Source organism: Procambarus clarkii, chromosome 63 (assembly GCF_040958095.1).
Source record: "Procambarus clarkii isolate CNS0578487 chromosome 63, FALCON_Pclarkii_2.0, whole genome shotgun sequence".
Lineage (NCBI taxonomy): Eukaryota > Metazoa > Arthropoda > Malacostraca > Decapoda > Cambaridae > Procambarus > Procambarus clarkii.
Window position 1 is genome coordinate 9492450 of NC_091212.1, and position 19616 is coordinate 9512065.

Sequence of the window (19616 nt, forward strand, 5' to 3'; positions counted from 1 at the left end):
ATGCAAGGCCCAATTTGCCTAATAAGCCAAGTTTTCATGAATTAATTGTTTTTCGACTTCCTAACCTACCTAACCTAACCTAACCTAACCTAACTTTTTCGGCTACCTAACCTAACCTAAACTATAAAGATAGGTTAGGTTAGGTTAGGTAGGGTTGGTTAGGTCTGGTCATATATTTACGTTAATTTAAACTCCAATAAAAAAAAATTGACCTCATACATAATGAAATGGGTAGATTTATCACTTCATAAGAAAAAAAATTGAGAAAATATATTAATTCAGGAAAACTTGGCTTATTAGACAAATCGGGCATTGCATAGTAGGCCGATAAGTGCGTTCTGGCTACTAGGTACGACATATATATATGTATATATATATATATATATATATATATATATATATATATATATATATATATATATATATATATATATATATATATATATATATATATATATATATATATATATATATAATATGTGTGTGTGTGTGTTGTATCTAGTAGCCAGAACGTCGTACTCGGCCTACTATGCAAGGCCCGATTTGCCTAATAAGTCAAGTTTTCCTGAATTAATAGATTTTCTCAATTTTTTTTCTTATGAAATGATAAAGCTACCCATTTCATTATGTATGAGGTCAATTTTTTTTTTATTGGAGTTAAAATTAATGTAGATATATGACCGAACCTAACCAACCCTACCTAACCTAACCTAACCTATCTTTATAGGTTAGGTTAGGTTAGGTAGCCGAAAAAGATAGGTTAGGTTAGGTTAGGTAGGTTAGGTAGTCGAAAAACTATTAATTCATGAAAACTTGGCTTATTAGGCAAATTTGGCCTTGAATAGTAGGCGGAGAAGTGCGTTCTGGCTATTAGGTACGACATATATATATATATATATATATATATATATATATGTATATATATATATATATATATATATATATATATATATATATATATATATATATTATAAATATATATAATCTATTATTTTTGGAATTTGAATTACTGATTTATTTATATTAGGTTATGCTAGGTTAAGATAGGTTGGGTTAGGTAGGTTAGGGTAGGTTAGGTTTGATTGAGTTTCTATGTTAGTTTTGACTCAAATAACATGAAATTGAAATCATATATAATGGAATGAAAAATTTATCTTTTCATTAGAAAAAAAGGAGTCCTTTTAAAGTGTGTGCTTCTGGAATATTTTTTAATTGTGGCTGTTCACAGTTATTTTTTACATTAAAATTTAATTTATGATGTTATCAATTTTTTACATTAAAATTTAATTTATGATGTTATCAAAGTTAATTTTATGATGTTAATGAACCTTATTCGTATCACTTAAGGAAGTTGTTCGGTGAAACATTTATTAACATTTACCATGGCAGGAGAAAAAGAATACATAGTGGCGTCTATGTTAGAATGTACTGAAGTGTGAGCTGACGGTAAAATGCTTAATGAGATTGTGTGATATATAGGACTTCGGCTATGCTTTATCTTTTATTTTTGTTGTATCTGTCAACTACGTTTAGATCGAATATTAGGATATAGACAGTGATATTCTGGTTATGGGTAATGATGTGATTCTTGATAAAGTCTTTATGTTTGTGTATTATTAAACACCTTGAAAGGGAGGGTTATCTATCTTGAGGTTATCTTGAGATGATTTCGGGGCTTTTTAGTGTCCCCGCGGCCCGGTCCTCGACCAGGCCTCCACCCCCAGGAAGCAGCCCGTGACAGCTGACTAACACCCTGGTACCTATTTTACTGCTAGGTAACAGGGGCATAGGGTGAAAGAAACTCTGCCCATTGTTTCTCGCCGGCGCCTGGGATCGAACCCAGGACCACAGGCTCACAAGTCCCGCGTGCTGTCCGCTCGGCCGACCGGCTCCAGGGTGTCATCATGTCTATGTGTTGAGATCGCTGGGGATGAGAGGGTCCCAACTGGTCACAAAGGACCAAACAACATTCATAATTCTGAAGTAACTTCTTGTAGTGAAATATACCCGTTGATAACCGTTAGTAGTAGTCACGTTACTGCACATGATGTCCCTCATGGCGTTCTCCTCTGTCTTCTGGGCTGTTGGAAAGCCGTTCGCGTAAATGAGTTAAGTTGGTGTTGTAGTATTGATCTCTTCATCAAAGGAACACGGTGCTCACTTTCTTTTTTATGATTTCTTCGACATATATGTTAAAATTACCATTGTTGACAAGGATCTGCCTTACTCTGCTGAGATCCTGGTCGCTCTGCTTCAAACTGATGCTGTGTGTAAAGACACGGTTGATGACGCTGTTGATGACACTTATTGACCAGTCAATCCTCTCGCTACTAACATTAAGGCACATTGACGTGCCTTATAGTACTCATCATCATTATAGTATTCATCATCATTGACCATTATTACGTCTTATGGTTACTATGACACTGGCATACACTGTCACGCCAATTTCTTTCATAATAATGTAGTTTCATGATAATTTTAGCAATTCACTAATTCTAATTATTGAATTATAAGCGACAACTGACATGACCTGTGACTCCCTGTACTGGCGCGAGCGTGCATGCTCACGAGGAAAGTTGTAAACAGATATTTTGCATAGTACAGCATTTTCTAGACGTTGCTGTACCACTGCCTGTAACCTGCACCTGTGTTCCTCTTGCTACCTGTGCACCAGTGAGGCACGGAGCATGTGGACGGGCAGTACGTGCCCATGCGTGCCTGTGTGAGGCACGGAGCATGTGGCCGGGCAGTACGTGCCCATGCGTGCCTGTGTGAGGCACGGAGCATGTGGACGGGCAGTACGTGCCCATGCGTGCCTGTGTGAGACACGGAGCATGTGGACGGGCAGTACGTGCCCATGCGTGCCTGTGTGAGACACGGAGCATGTGGACGGGCAGTACGTGCCCATGCGTGCCTGTGCGAGACACGGAGCATGTGGACGGGCAGTACGTGCCCATGCGTGCCTGTGTGAGACACGGAGCATGTGGACGGGCAATAGGTGTTGACATGACTGCATGCTCCACAGTAAGTAGGCTTCCCCTCGCACCATACATTAGTGTTCACTGAACTCTCACCATCACGTGTGGTGGTGGCTGCACACATCAACACTATAAGCTAGTCCACATTGTGGTGTTCTCACCGCCCGCTGCATCACGCCTGCCCGACTATGTCTCCTCTTCAAGTGTAGATTATATCAGTGTACATTGTGTATAATAGCTTCATGAGTATATATCAAAGGCCTAAACATTAGATAATTTGCAAATAAATGTTGACAATAAAAATTATATATATATAATGGAATTAATGTATTTTGTCATCTTCCGCAATGATCCCGTCCATTCCTCATACATCTTTCCTCTCTCGTGTCTCTCTTCCTCTCTGCCCCTCTTCTCCCTCATCCCTCCTACCGCTCTTAATCTGTTCCTCCATCCTTCACTCCCTTTGATTCTCTTTATCTGTTTCTCTCACTTTTCCACCATTTTCATTCCTCTGCATTTTGTCTGTTCCACCCTCACTTCCTTCCATTTCCTCTTCACTTGTTGCTCTCTTTCCTTGCCACTTCCTCTGCCTCTCTCCATCCCCCACCCCCCAATCCTCTCCCTCGTCTTCTTTCCCCACAACGTCGTCCCCTTCGTCCCTCGTCGCGAGAGCAGAAGCGTCGAGAGGAGCAGGAGCGGCGTGCCCGTCGAGGCGATACTGACCCTCGCTATGAGTACATCTTCCAGGTGCTGGCGGCCTGCACAGGCATCGCCAGGCACCAGGTCATGGACCACGTCTTCGAAGAGAACCTGGTAAGTCCTCGGCGTCTTACACGTCTCTCTCAAGTTCTCTCCTCTCACTTTGTCTCCCTTTTCACTCCTCCGCATTTCTTCTTCATTTCTTTCTCATCGGAAGGTCTTGGCTTAGATCTTGCAAGTGTCACAAGGTTCTGAAACACAAAATAACTCAGGAAGTGTTACAGTTACCGAGTTCCTGGGTTATCATAAATTTAACTCACGATTGTAATTATTTAATGATGTTATCCTGATTTTCTTTCCTCGTGCAATTTAAGAATTCAATTATGTAAATGCAATACATCTGTGGGGTAAATACCAGGGATTGATAATGATATGAGTAATAAAAATATTATACTGCTAATTTAAAATAAGCATGCAAAATAAAATGAATAAAAAACCTTTAGCTGATAAAAATGTCCAGCCAATCTTCTAGTCCAACCCGTTCTCGCACTTGCTTATAGACAATATTTGGTTTATGAATAAGTGCATATGTGACATACTAATTGATTGTAAATATTTTAGTTTACCTTGAAAAGCTTCATAGAAAACACCGACCTCACCTAACCTTCTTAGTATGTTAAGATAAGTATCTTATTGCTTCTTAATTACAATTATTATTTAACCTATACCGTTGATTGGTTAAGTAATAATTGTAAATAAGAAGCAATGAGATGCTTATCTTAACATACTAAGAAGGTTAGGTGAGGTTGGTGTTTTCTATGAAGCTATTCAAGGTAAACTAAAATATTCACAGTCAATTAGTATGTCACATATGCACTTATTAAATAAGCCAATATTGACTGAAGCAAGTGCGAGAACGGGTTGGAGAATGACACAGTACACTACTGTGAGTGACACAGTACACTACTAGGAACGACACAGTACACTACTGTGAGTGACACAGTACACTACTAGGAACGACACAGTACACTACTGGGAATGACACAGTACACTACTGGGAATGACACAGTACACTACTGGGAATGACACAGTACACTTCTTGGAATGACACAGTATTGGGATGGCATTTACATTTACACAGTACTTCTTGGATGACACTGGGAATGACACAGTACACTTCTTGGAATGGCACAGTATACACTACTGGGAGTGACACAGTATACACTATTGGGAATGACACAGTATACTACGAGGAATGACACAGTACACAAACTAGGAATGACACAGTTCAGTACTAAGAATGACATAGTTCACTATTGGGGATGACGCTGTACACTATTGGGGACGACACAGTACTCTACTAGGAAGGACACCTTTCAACTGTTCTTGTGCCGCAGTACAGTACAGGGAGATCTTGTTTGACAATTGTGGCGCCACTAACGTGTGTGTGTGTTGGCAGCTGGAGGAGATCAGCAAGTTCCTGATGCCTGGCCAGCATAACAACATGATCTGGTTCTACCAGGAGTGTGACGACTCCCCCGATGACAACACCATTCAAGAGGAGGACGACCCAGATGCCAAGGTTAGCAAGGTCACCCTCGAGATTATTGTTCCATAGTTAAAGGTTGCCCTCAAGCTTGTGGTTGAGTTACCATACCATGGGTATGGTAATCGCAAGGTTTCAGAGTACCATAATAAAATGTCGACATCATGTAGAGCACCCATGGTGCAAGGTCATCCTCAAGGTTGTAGAGCACCCATGGTGCAAGGTCATCCTCAAGGTTGTTGAGCACCCATGGTGCAAGGTCATCCTCAAGGTTGTAGAGCACCCATGGTGCAAGGTCATCCTCAAGGTTGTAGAACACCATGGTGCAAGGTCATCCTCAAGGTTATAGAGCACCCATGGTGCAAGGTCATCCTCAAGGTTGTTGAGCACCATGGTGCAAGGTCATCCTCAAAGTTTTATAGCACCATGGTGCAAGGTTATCCTCAAGGTAGTAGAGCACCATGGTGCAAGGTCATCCTCAAGGTAGTATAGCACCATGGTGCAAGGTTATCCTCAAGGTAGTAGAGCACCATGGTGCAAGGTCATCCTCAAGGTAGTAGAGCACCATGGTGCAAGGTTATCCTCAAGGTAGTAGAGCACCATGGTGCAAGGTTACCCTCAAGGTAGTAGAGCACCATGGTGCAAGGTTACCCTCAAGGTAGTAGAGCACCATGGTGCAAGGTTACCCTCAAGGTAGTAGAGCACCATGGTGCAAGGTCATCCTCAAGGTTGTATAGCACCATGGTGCAAGGTTATCCTCAAGGAAGTAGAGCACCATGGTGCAAGGTCATCCTCAAGGTAGTAGAGCACCATGGTGCAAGGTTATCCTCAAGGTAGTAGAGCACCATGGTGCAAGGTTACCCTCAAGGTAGTATAGCACCATGGTACAAGGTTATCCTCAAGGTTGTATAGCACCATGGTGCAAGGTTATCCTCAAGGTAGTAGAGCACCATGGTGCAAGGTTATCCTCAAGGTAGTAGAGCACCATGGTGCAAGGTTATCCTCAAGGTAGTAGAGCACCATGGTGCAAGGTTATCCTCAAGGTAGTAGAGCACCATGGTACAAGGTTATCCTCAAGGTTGTATAGCACCATGGTGCAAGGTTATCCTCAAGGTAGTAGAGCACCATGGTACAAGGTTATCCTCAAGGAAGTAGAGCACCATGGTGCAAGGTCATCCTCAAGGTAGTAGAGCACCATGGTGCAAGGTTATCCTCAAGGTAGTAGAGCACCATGGTGCAAGGTCATCCTCAAGGTAGTAGAGCACCATGGTGCAAGGTCATCCTCAAGGTAGTAGAGCACCATGGTGCAAGGTCATCCTCAAGGTAGTAGAGCACCATGGTGCAAGGTCATCCTCAAGGTAGTAGAGCACCATGGTGCAAGGTCATCCTCAAGGTAGTAGAGCACCATGGTGCAAGGTCATCCTCAAGGTAGTAGAGCACCATGGTGCAAGGTTATCCTCAAGGTAGTAGAGCACCATGGTGCAAGGTTATCCTCAAGGTAGTAGAGCACCATGGTTCTACAATCCTATGAAATTTATGAAATTTCTTGGGACTAATTATTCAAGAAGACCCTGACCGCTGTCAATAAATTAGCGTTGTTATGTATAATGAATCAACTTGTGAAGTCTCCAATCGGATCCCTCAGATAATTGCAGAGACACTATAATTTTTTTTTTTTGCATATTATTAAGAATTATGCATATATCAGTTTGAGGACTAGGGATGTTATTATTTGTGTTGCTATCTTATTCAATATTTTCTATAATGTTGCAAACATGTTGTGTGTCGCAGTTGCCGTCGTCACCACTGTTATCTCAGCCATCCAGCGGACACTCGCGTCGCAGCTCCACCGTCAGCGGACCCACCGAGCCACACCAGTCCCGCCGGGACTCCACAGCCACCGAGCACACAGATGACGGTAAGTCCCCTTCTCTGGCTCTGCCTCACTCACCACATTACTTCTCCCTCCACTCTTTGTCTTCCTCTCTGATGACGGTACGGGGAAGGGAACTATTAGGAGAAACCGTCAAGCCATTACCACTATATAGCGCATGTAGCTGGGAGCCTGTTAGCTGAGTGGATAGCGCTCGGGATTCGTAATCCTATGGACCTGGCATCGAGTCCCAGCGATGGCGGAAACAAATGGGAAGAGTTTCTTTCACCCTAATACACCTGTTCACTTAGCAGTAAATAGGTACCTGGGAGTTAGACAGTTGTTATGGGCTGATTCTATCTGGCAAAAATGAACCTCATCCTCTCCGACCAAACTAAATTCCAAAGGGTCATGAGGAACACAACAGCCGAAATGAAAACGAAGATAAACAGACTGATTGAAACTGTGAACGCCAAAAAATCTGGACTTCACCTGTCAAAGGTTACCGCGGAACAGAAATCTAGTTATGCATATAGGAATGTCAAGACCAACAAACCTGAAAACCCACTTCTGCCAATCATCAGCCAGATACCCACACCCACATACAGACTGGCCAAGTGACTCGACTGCCTGCTGACTTCTTATGTGCCTTGTGCTTCTTAGCCAAAAGTCTCCAAAGGAATTTGTTGACTTATCTCAGGGCGCACGGGCCACAGAGATTAGAGCCTCTCTAGATGTGGAGTCGCTGTTTACAAACGTTCCTGTGGACGAATCAATCAGGATGATGATGGTCAGGGTGTATTGTGATCCAGCTGGTACCCCGTCTGGACATACCAGAGAGCATATTGAGGAAGTTACTCGAAGCTTGCACTAAAGAGGCACCCCTTTGAGTCCTGATGGGCATATGTATAAACAAATAGATGGTGTCGCCATGGGTTCTCCCCTAGGTGTTATATTTGCGAATTTATATATGGGTACCGTAGAGCAGAGGGTCTTACTAGACATGGACTTAACCTGCCATATACTGCAGGTACGTTGATGACATATTTATACAGGTACCTGATGTCGGACGTTTGCAGCAGCTGAAGGAGGCATTCAAGCTTTTTATCGCTTTTCGAACATCTCGTAAGTTTTACTTACGAGATGGAAAGTGATGGGAAGCTGCCCTCTCTAGATGTAACAGTCACGGAAAGGAATGGAGGCTTCCACGCTGCAGTCTACACTAAGGAAACGAACATAGGAATGTGCCTTAATGCCAATAGTAACTGCCCAAACAGGTACCAGTGGAGTGTTGTAGACATACACTAAGGCTGACCAACTATACACTCACAATTGTCATGTACTCATGTTCGCCATATCAATATAATATTTAACCGTTTGTTGTTCTGTTTTTTCATTGTCACTTATAACTTCTTCATAATTGTTCATGTTAAGTATAATGTTTAATCCTTATTAATCTTTAAGTCAGGCCTTTTTCCTTATTTTGTTGATGCCAATTGACGTATATTTATCTTCCCTGTGTGAAGGTGAACCTGAGCCAGACACCAGTAGGCGGAAGCGTCTCTTTATTGGCAACCCCGCGGTCACTCCCCTGAGGGGCGTGTGTGTGTGTATGTCACGGACCACGCCCCAGCGCTCTGTCACTGAGGAGAACGTCCACAGGGTGAGTGTGTGTGTGTGTCACGGACCACGTCCCAGCGCTCTGTTACTGAGGAGAACGTCCACAGGGTGAGTGTGTATGTGTGTGTCACGGACCACGCCCCAGCGCTCTGTCACTGAGGAGAACGTCCACAGGGTGAGTGTGTGTGTGTGTCACGGACCACGTCCCAGCGCTCTGTCACTGAGGAGAACGTCCACAGGGTGAGTGTGTGTTTCACGGACCACGCCCCAGCGCTCTGTCACTGAGGAGAACGTCCACAGGGTGAGTGTGTGTGTCACGGACCACGCCCCAGCGCTCTGTCACTGAGGAGAACGTCCACAGGGTGTGTGTGTGTGTGTCACGGACCACGTCCCAGCGCTCTGTCACTGAGGAGAACGTCCACAGGGTGAGTGTGTGTAATTACCTAAGTGTAGTAAGAGGATGAGAGCTACGCTCGTGGTGTCCTGTCTTCCCAGTACTCTTTGTCGTATAACGCTTTGAAACAACTCTTTGAAAAGCGTGTCTGTGTGTATACTCACCTATTTGTGCCTGCAAGATCGAACGTTAGCTCTTGGATCCCGCCTTTCTAGCCGCCGGTTGTTTAAAGCAATGGCTCGTGTCTTTCTTTTCTATCATACCTAGTTTATAAGCTATAAATAGTGTTTGCTTCCTTAATGTGCTCCTTCAGTTCATTCCATTTGCCCACTACTCTCTTGCTAAAAGAAAACTTTTTAACATCTCTATGACTCATCTAATTTTTCAACTTACACCCATGTCCCCTTGTTCTGTTGTATTCCCTGTGAACATTCCGTCTTTTTCTACATTGTCAATCTCACTAAGTGTTTCATATGCTGCTATCAGATCTCCCCGCTCCCTCTTTTTTTCTAACGTTGTCAGGTTCAGTACCTTCAGTCGCTCTACATATCCCATCCCTTGCAACTCTGGGACTAGCCACGACGAAAACTTCTGAACATTTTCAAATTTCCTGTTGTATTTCCTTAAGTGGGGGCTCCATGATGGGGCTGCATACTCTAAGAGAGAGAGAGAGAGAGGGGGGGGAGAGAGAGAAGGGGGGGGAGAGAGAGAGAGAGAGAGAGAGAGAGAGAGAGAGAGAGAGAGAGAGAGAGAGGGGGAGAGAGAGAGAGAGAGAGAGAGAGAGAGAGAGAGAGAGAGAGAGAGAGAGAGAGAGAGAGAGAGAGAGAGAGAGAGAGAGAGAGAGAGAGAGGGGGAGAGAGAGAGAGAGAGAGAGAGAGAGAGAGAGAGAGAGAGAGGGAGAGGGAGAGGGAGAGAGAGAGAGAGAGAGAGAGAGAGAGAGAGAGAGAGAGAGAGAGAGAGAGAGAGAGAGAGAGAGAGAGAGAGAGGTGTTGTAGTGAGGGGTGTTGCAAGGATCATGCAGAAATGGCAGCTGAGAGTCTACATCACCAATAATGTTATTGCAAAATTTATGAAACTGACGAATGTAATTGGAGTATACTGTGTGTATATGTCTGTGTGTTGTCAACCCATCACCAATAATAATAACAGTATGTCTTCATCTGTTCAGAGAGTCATGTTACTGGGGGGTTTTGTTCATTAAGAATAACAAAGGTATACCCTAATTAATAAATACAAAGATACACCATAATTAATAAATATGTAGATATATCGTAATTAATAATACAAAGGTATACCGTAATTAATAAATACAAAGATATGCAGTTTTCAATATGTAACTTAAACTAGTCTTGCACTGAATAACTATTAAACTCCAGTGCATAGCCTTGACCCTTAATTTTAACCTAGCTAATTATCTGTGCTTGTTACCATTAGACATAGTAATTAAGGATGATAACATGTTGCTCAGGAAGTGAACTTCATGCTGGTGAAGAATGGCGAGGACCCGGCGGTGCTGCTGAGGTCGGTAGAGCGGCTACTGAGCAAGGTGTTCGTGCCCGCGGTCAGGGTCAACCCTTCGGACCTGGACACGTGGCCCGGCAGCGTGAGCGCCAGGGACCATCTGCTGGCCGGTCTCAGGTCCTTCGCCTCGTGTCTCCACGGTATGGTCTACTGGCTCCGTAAGGGCTTTCCTGACTACTCTAGGTCCTTCGCCTCGTGTCTCCACGGTATGGTCTACTGGCTCCGTAAGGGCTTTCCTGACTACTCTAGGTCCTTCGCCTCGTGTCTCCACGGTATGGTCTACTGGCTCCGTAAGGGCTTTCCTGACTACTCTTGGCGTTTGTTTTACATGATCTCTTGATACTTCCAAGGCTTCACATGGTTTATTACTAATTGATTTACTTTTTTGTGTAATTTAAATGGATAGTTGCCTTACTGTGTCCCATTTGGCGTCAGTAAGGGAGGAGGAAATAAGGGATAATAAGGGAGTAATAAGGGAGCCGGTCGGCCGAGCGGACAGCACGCTGCACTTGTGATCCTGTGGTCCTGGGTTCGATCCCAGGCGCCGACGAAAAACAATGGGCAGAGTTTCTTTCACTCTATGCCCCTGTTACCTAGCAGTAAAATAGGTAACTGGGTGTTAGTCAGCCTGTCACGGGCTGCTTCCTGGGGGTGGAGGCCTGGTCGAGGACCGGGCCGCGGGGACACTAAAGCCCCGAAATCATCTCAAGATAGCCTCAAGAAGTAACGTTTCCAGGTGGCACGTGATGCCTCTACCATAAACATTAGCTCCCGTAAGCTGTTCCATGTATATCTTAGATGTAATGTGAACACACAATAAAGGTATTTAATATATGTAACTGGATAACAGTTATATTAATATTAATATATTCCTATTAACCTAACCAAAAATATTACTTTTTTTCAGATATTTGTCCAGTTTCAGTAGTTTTAATTTGTAACTTTCTTTGAATAAAATAATATTATTTGCTTAATCAATTATTATGAGCAGAATAGCTTACAAATGCAACATCAAATAACACTGCTTCACAAGTGAAGCCCTCAAAACCCAACCTTCAAAACACAAGCTCTGAAACACAGAGCTTGTCCTAATTATTGGCACTTCCCACCTCACAACCCTTTATTGGTGATAAGACTGTATCTATCTCTCACTTGCAGCCAACAGCAAGGGACGCAAGTAGGCAGATGAGCTATATGAACTCTGGAGACTCAATGTTTAGTACTCCAATGCTGATGGGGTATACAATAAAGCAGAGGAAATGAAAGAGTGAAACTGATCCTGACATAATCTCAAAAGTGGAAACTGAAATAAATTATATGATCTCGGATGCAACTTTTCCAGGGGATTACCAAGTGATAAGGAAAGAAAGGATACAGAAATAGGGAAGGAGAGTGGCATTCCTAATTAAGCCGAAATTGATGTTTGAGAATCTAGAAAATTGAGAAGAGATGAGAAAATGCAAAAATGAGAAGCAGCAGAAAGAATAGAGGAGAACGGGAATAGAGGCAAATAGAAAAAAAATCTAAATTAATACATATTCAATACAAATTAATACAAAAAAATCTAAATTAATACATAGTCATATGAGAAGGAAAATGTCGGTAAACGACCAATTGACAAGAATATGGAAAACGGGAGGAGCATCAACGGAAAGCGATACGGAAATCTGCAAGGCACTGTATACCAGTTTCCATTGAATGTTCACAACCAAGGCTGAGCACCTCCCATTGTTAGAAGAGGAGATGACCCAAGATGAGAGACTATCAGATATAGAGGTGACACCAGAGGAGGTAATATAACAGCTAAAAATACTGTTTGAAACTAAAGAAGTTGGACCAGACAGCATATAACTGTGGATATTAGAAATGGCAATGCAAGCCCTCAGCGTGCCTCTAGAAAGGATCTTAAACGAGTGACTTACAAAGGGAGAATTGGCCATGTTGAATGAAGGCAAATGGGGGTACCAATTTTCAAGAAAGGAGATAGAGAAGAGGCACTTAACATCTTAACCTGTGCCTTTTAAGAAGAGGCAGAAAAATCAGTTTAAGACTGGTTACCCATTTAGAATGAATTAGGAATAACGACACACACCAACATGGGTTTAGGGAAGGGAAATCATGTCTGACAAACCTTCTGGAATTCAATGATAAAGTGAAAAGAATTAGGCAGGACAGGAAAGGATGGACAGATTGCATATTTCTGGACTGCTAAAAAGTCTTTGATACAATACCACACAAGAGATTGCTATTCAGTTTTGAGATGCAGGCAGGAGTAAGCTGAATAAGCCCTGGAATGGGTAAGGAATTACCTAACAGGCAGGAACCAGAGAGTATCAGTTACTCACATATATATATATATATATATATATATATATATATATATATATTGTGACGGTAACGCGTTGGTGTTCGGCTGTTTAAGGCTAGGGGTATGGCCTCGTCACATAGTTATAAAAAAAAATAGAAAAACTGGAACTTCGTCTGTGGTAAGGTAAGGAGAAGACACACAAAACACAAGTAAAACTTTAACAATGAAATTTTAATTACGTTAAATAAATCAAAACATGAAAATAATGCACAAACAAATTCTTATAATAAAATCAATGAATCAAAATAATAAGAATACTTAAATGACACAATGAAAAGTTACGTTAAGGCAAAACAACAAGAAGTGCAATACAAAAGTTAAGTGGGAGGTGCTGGAATATTGGCTTAAAGCCACCACCTCTCTCAGTACACGCTAACGTCTAGCTGGGAGGAGTGCTGGCTACGAAAGCACGGAACATTCTGAGGACTGATGTTGGGGCGACCCCAGACATCAGGTAGTATTGGGGGGGGGCGAGGCAGGTGCAGCCAGACCGGCGACCAATCAGCGGAGTCGTAGCGATCAACGGGTAGTTTGGTGGTTGGAGTTCGAACAGGTGGCTGGTTGCATACGTTTCTGCTCACCCTGGCAAGCCTTGCTGGTGTTTGTTGTCGTTGTTGGACATTTCTTCCATAGTCTTTTATATAGTTGTGAAGACGTAATTATGAAGGGAAGAGCAGGCTCAATCTCTTGAAGGAGATTATCGTCACAATATATATATATATATATATATATATATATATATATATATATATATATATATATACACATCAAGCTATTGTCACTTTCGCACAGAACACTAATACAATAAATCTAACAATCTTCGTTCCTCAGTGAGTCCACTTTATCTTCTATAATCCACATGCCGGCGAGTTCACCTTACTCAAACATGAGCCAGTCCAGCACTTTAGCATTAAGGAGTCCAAAACATAATGTCTATTCCGCAGCAACATACTGGCAGAACTCCACACAGGTTTACAATAAGCTTTAACAGACAGATCGTACTTCCGTTTCGTAAATCAACTTTGCTTATCCTGGGTATGTCGGTCAAACCACTAGTACTTCACAAGTATTACAGACAAAGCCCTGTCTATATTGACACGGTCACTTGTTCCCACTGGAACATGTCTTGAGTTCAAGACTGCCCTAAGTGAACTGATTCCTGGTGCTCAACATACCCTCCTCATCACTTCTGCAGATAAAAATGTGATTAGCATGACAGTAACTACACAGGGATAACATATGATGACAGCATTCCACCGGGGGACATAAAATGTGGTCAGGTTAACTCAACAGATGGCGTGAATATCGTCACAACGGCATTTGTACACCATACCAAAAATCATAATAAAATCTATTGGATTTATACATATCTTCTCAAAGCACAATAAATTCAAATGAACAAATCCAAAAGAGCTGTGATGAGGGTTCATACCTACGTCCGAGAGGATCCCAGACACGCCTTAATCGACTGTGCTACAACATGGTTAAAAGAATTGCAACCGGGAGTTCAACTGCTCTCACACGGATCCTGCAGTCTCTCTGAGACACAAACCAGTTGCAAATCTTTTAACCATGTCGTAGCACAATTAATCAAGGCGCGTCTGGGATCCTCTTGGATGTAGGTTCGAACCCTCATCACGGCCCTTGGGGATTTGTTTATTTGATGCATCACGATATTGTTATTTCTTTGTGTAATGAAGTAAAGGCGAAAATATCGTATCATTTGCTCTAAAATATTATAAAGTCTATGGGTTTGCCCGGTCTACATCCCAGACACTAATAACCACATGAAAGTCTATTGGATTTGAACACATCTTCCCTAAAAAACAATAAAGTCTAAGGCAATTCCTCAACTCTTCTCAATACACACTGAAGTCTTTTGAGTTAGAACATATATTTCCAAGTTCCAATAAAGCTTATGGAATTTACACACCTCTAAAATCACAATACAACCTACAGGATTTGCACCCCATCCCCGGAATGGAGGGGACGGTCTATGTCCTCAATTATCCTACTATAACACTATAGTAATGGTGTGGTGACATGTATAGCACAATAGAAATGGTGTTGTAATAGGTATAACATAGTGGTAATGCGGTGTTACCAGATATAACACATCAGTAACGCTGTAGTAGCAAATATAATAAAAAAAATAATTTTTGATAGCAGGTATATCACAGGAGAAATGCTGTGGTAGCAGATAAAACATAATACAAATGCTCTGGTAGCAGATATAACACAGTAGTAATGTTGTTTTGACAGATATATGACAGAAGTAATGATGTGGTTCTTAAAACTTAAATTAAATTTAATTATCTTAAGAGGTTCACAGTGACAACAAACAGTAGGTTAGAGAGATAATATGAAGTAGACCTAATATGTAATAAGCAATTGTGAAGTAGTGAAGTAGTGTAATATGAGTTAGTACTGTGAAGACAGTACAAGGATCTCATGAAGCCTTGAGACAGTACCAAAATGTGTCCGAAATGTGGCCTTGTATATCCTGTCCAATGAAATACTCGCACCACATTGTCCTCATTCTACACAGCAAGCTTTCACTCACTTCCAGTGCATTCATTGTACCCAGCGTACATAAACATATGTAGGCCAGCCAGACCAAGGAGTGCCGGACCAACCGGGCTGTGGTGGGTATGTGGGCCTGCGGGCCGCTCCAAGCAACAGCCTGGTGGACCAAACTCTCACAAGTCAAGCCTGGCCTCGGGCTGGGCTTGGGGAGTAGAAGAACTCCCAGAACCCCATCAACCAGGTATATATTGTGATGGATTTTGTCCACAGTGTCGGAGGCCATCATGGAGGAGAGGGTGGTGCTGGCGGCACCGGAGGAGGGCGTTGAGGAAGTGCGAGGACTGACGGAGGCGCAGGCAGTGCTAGGCCAGCCAGACCACCTGCTGGCCATTGAGCGGACCGTCATCATCTGGCTGAAGCAGATCGGTCAGTTGAGTGAACCCAAGATGAATAAGTTGACCAGACCACACACTAGAAATTGAAGGGACGACGACGTTTCGTTTCACAATCGACTTGAGAATGGTCCAGGACGGACCGAAACGTCGTCGTCCCTTCAATTTCTAGTGTGTGGTCTGGTCAACATACTTCAGCCACGTTATTGTGACTCATCGCCTCCATGATGAATAAGTTCATAGTGCCACACCTGAATAAGTTCATAGTGCCACACCTGTTGGAGCTGTTCTCTTGTGAATCAATAATGGCTTTATTGCCACAGTTTAATCCATCCCATTGATTTTGTTTTCTCGTTTTTCTGAACCTCTTATTCCCAGCTCACTTTGTACACATGACATCTCACTGACGTGTAAATATCTTACCTAACTTAATTTAACAAAATCTATCTTAACCAAATCTAATAAAATCTAGCCTGGAGATATGTAGTGTTGAAGGTTGTAAAAGACACTAAGTGCATAGTGCATGTGTAAGGTTGACATTCCTAGTTATAAATACTTCACTATCATTAGTGTAACCCATCCTTTAAGATTATAATTCCTATAACGACTGCGTAAACTCTATCAGAGCAACCTATAGACAAAAATCTGTTAACATAGATAATAGTACACATTTTGTTATTTTTAAATTTTAAGTCGATAGGTAGGAAGATTAGAAACGTTAAAAATGGGGAGAAATTGCCTATCTAGGTCTAACCAAATGTATCCTACTCTTAACCTAGCATAATATAGCTCAGAAATGCAGTATGTTAAATCTAAGTTTCATGTGATCTGTGGTCAGGCCAAGTGGGTACTTATTGTCTTCGACTATTTGTTTTAAAGTTTCCTCTCATCTTCTTAGCATATAGTTTTGAATAATTCAATAAATTTGGAGGACTGGCATTTTTATTGACACCAAATCGTACTATAATTTTGGAGGATGGGGTGTATGTTAGACACTCATTAAAACTACAAATTACTTAACACCTTCTTCACCTGCACTCGCCAATAAACCTTTTTCGAGAAAATGAGTGGGAACACCAGTACTGCAGGTCAGTGTGTGGTCGGGTTGACTGTGAAACACTGATTGGGCTACGGTCTGGGGTCTCCAGAATCTCCCTGAGAAATCAGTAGAGTTCTGGGTTAGTCGGATTTTTGAGACATTTGAAACAAATGTCTTAAAACATGTGTTTCTGGCTTTCCAAGTTGTTTTTCCTCCAACAGATGTCCTCTTGATTCCCTCTCTAGTGGCAGTGATTAATTACAGTTCACATCTTGCTGGTAGATTTTAGCAGTTTTCTCTGTATAAGTGCATGTAAAGTATGGACTGGCTATCAGATACGAACGTTTCTCAGGCTAATCACAACCAATTTGAAATTTCAATTCGTCACCAACTTGAAAGATGTTCCCCGTGTTGATGCTGCTGATGTTACTGATGTTCATGACGTTACTTATGTCGGTGATGCAGCACCTGGTTATGATGGTGATATCGTGGCTGAGTGGGAGGAGGCCGAGAATACTACATAGGATGGCTTCGCCATCGTCCACCCTATTTAGGTCTATTTGGCCAGTAGTTCTAATTTGCCACTTGTAAAGGTGAATTGTTCACTTGATTGTCGGGTATATATATGTAGGAAGCTGTTTCTCTGAGTTGAACTGGACGTTGTACTTGGGCTGTTAGCTCCAAGTATTACCTCAGTTTGTGTGCTAGAAGGTATTGTCAGTGACAAAAAAGTGGCTCAAAATTAAGAAAGAGGAATTTCCGTGCTGGAGGTGTGTGCAGAAGCTCTGTGTAAAGCATAATAAAGGATCAATTCCCACCAGTATTTAGCTGTGGAGTTGCTAACTATGTGAGAGTTTCAGTTACTGTCTGCTGCTCCAGATTCCACTGATCAGTTGGAGTCCTTTGTCTATGATGGGTTTCCATTTTCACACAATGGCTTGGGGCAGTGCACTTCAGATGGTCAATTCGAACACCCGTATGTTGGAGAATCTTAGGGAAAAGGTTAAAGAACTAATTTAAAGTACTATTCAGCTGAGAATAGTTAGCTGAGAGTACTAGTATTAGGTAACTATAGTAGGAGAGCACCTCAGCCAGGAGATATGAGGGGTCAGGCTACCTCAAAGTGGTAACCACAGTAGGGGAGCACCTCAGCTGAGGGGTGTGGGGTCAGGCTGCGAGAGGTAACAGGTTTGCTTTCAGACAAAAGATCTGAACGGCACTGTAAACTATATATATATAATATATATATATATATATATATATATATATATATATATATATATATATATATATATATATATATATATATATATATATATATATATATATATATATTGGTAGCAGTCATTCTTGTAAACATATGTTGTTAAATATGACCGAAAAAGTAAGTTTAATAATTCTAACACGAATTTTCTCAATATTTCTTATGTTTCTTTTTACTGCTTACTTATATATATATAACTTCCCTCTCTCTCTCTCTCTGTCTCTCTCTCACTCCCTGACCACTTCTCGCCCCACAGAGTCAGTACTGATAGAGATGGAGCAGCTGCGTCAGGAGAGCGATGACGCTGGACCTCAGGACGAGCTGGAGTATTGGAAGAGGCGCATGGCCAAGTTGAAGTTCCTCTCTGAACAGATGGAGTCTCCTCAGGTAAACACATTCCTTGTTCCTGCCATGAACTATCCTTAATTGTTCTTGTCATTTTCTTAATTGTCTCAAGTAGTATGCTCCTTATCTGGGCCTACTAAGGTAGCGCATTCAGTAACGGAACTACCCCAAGTAGCATGATACTCACTAGAGTTACTTAAATAGATTTGTTGTTTTCATGAAATTTCTCAAGCAGTGTCTAAGAGCCGAGAGTATCTCAAACAGAAAGCTCCGTAATCAGAAACTCTCAAGGTTAAGGTAGGCAACATGCTCTTTTTCAAACAGTACGTTCCTTACCCAGACCTTCTCAATGATCATGTTACTTACCCGGAGATGCTCAAGCAACGCACTCTATATCCCGACCTCCTCAAGCAACACACTCTACATCCTGACCTCCTCAAGCAACACACTCTACATCCTGACCTCCTCAAGCAACACACTCTACATCCTGACCTCCTCAAGCAACACACTCTACATCCTGACCTCCTCAAGCAACACACTCTACATCCTGACCTCCTCAAGCAACACACTCTACATCCTGACTTCCTCAAGCAACACACTCTACATCCTGACCTCCTCAAGCAACACACTCTACATCCTGACCTCCTCAAGCAACACACTCTACATCCTGACCTCCTCAAGCAACACACTCTACATCCTGACTTCCTCAAGCAACACACTCTACATCCTGACCTCCTCAAGCAACACACTCTACGTCCTGACTTCTTCAATACACATGTTACTTATCAAGAGCTGCTCAAGCAACACACTCTATATCCTGACCCCCTCAATAATCATGTTACTTACCTAGAGGTGCTGTATACAATCTCAAGGTATCATTGTATACAGTACATTGAGAGAGGATATAGGTTACTCTAATTTTTTTTTTATTACACCTAAGCATAAATTGGGTCTTTTTTTCACCTTCATTCAAGCCCTACTTGTAGTAAGGTTTTCAAGTTATTTTCTGTCAGAGGACCTCTACAAAAGTCGCAATTATTATATGTAT

At 42.1% G+C, this 19616-nt stretch overlaps 1 protein-coding gene across 1 annotated transcript in view; it reads left to right on the top strand.

Moving 5' to 3' along the window:
- Positions 1–2886: 2886 nt before the first annotated feature.
- LOC123769681 (Dynein heavy chain 1) overlaps positions 2887–19616 on the top strand; it is a 299861-nt gene continuing 283131 nt past the window's right edge. Inside the window, 8 exon segments of the mRNA XM_069308664.1 lie at positions 2887–3027; positions 3657–3794; positions 5140–5262; positions 7018–7144; positions 8626–8762; positions 10582–10774; positions 15799–15954; positions 18480–18610. Of these exon segments, the coding sequence (XP_069164765.1) occupies positions 2887–3027; positions 3657–3794; positions 5140–5262; positions 7018–7144; positions 8626–8762; positions 10582–10774; positions 15799–15954; positions 18480–18610 (1146 nt within the window).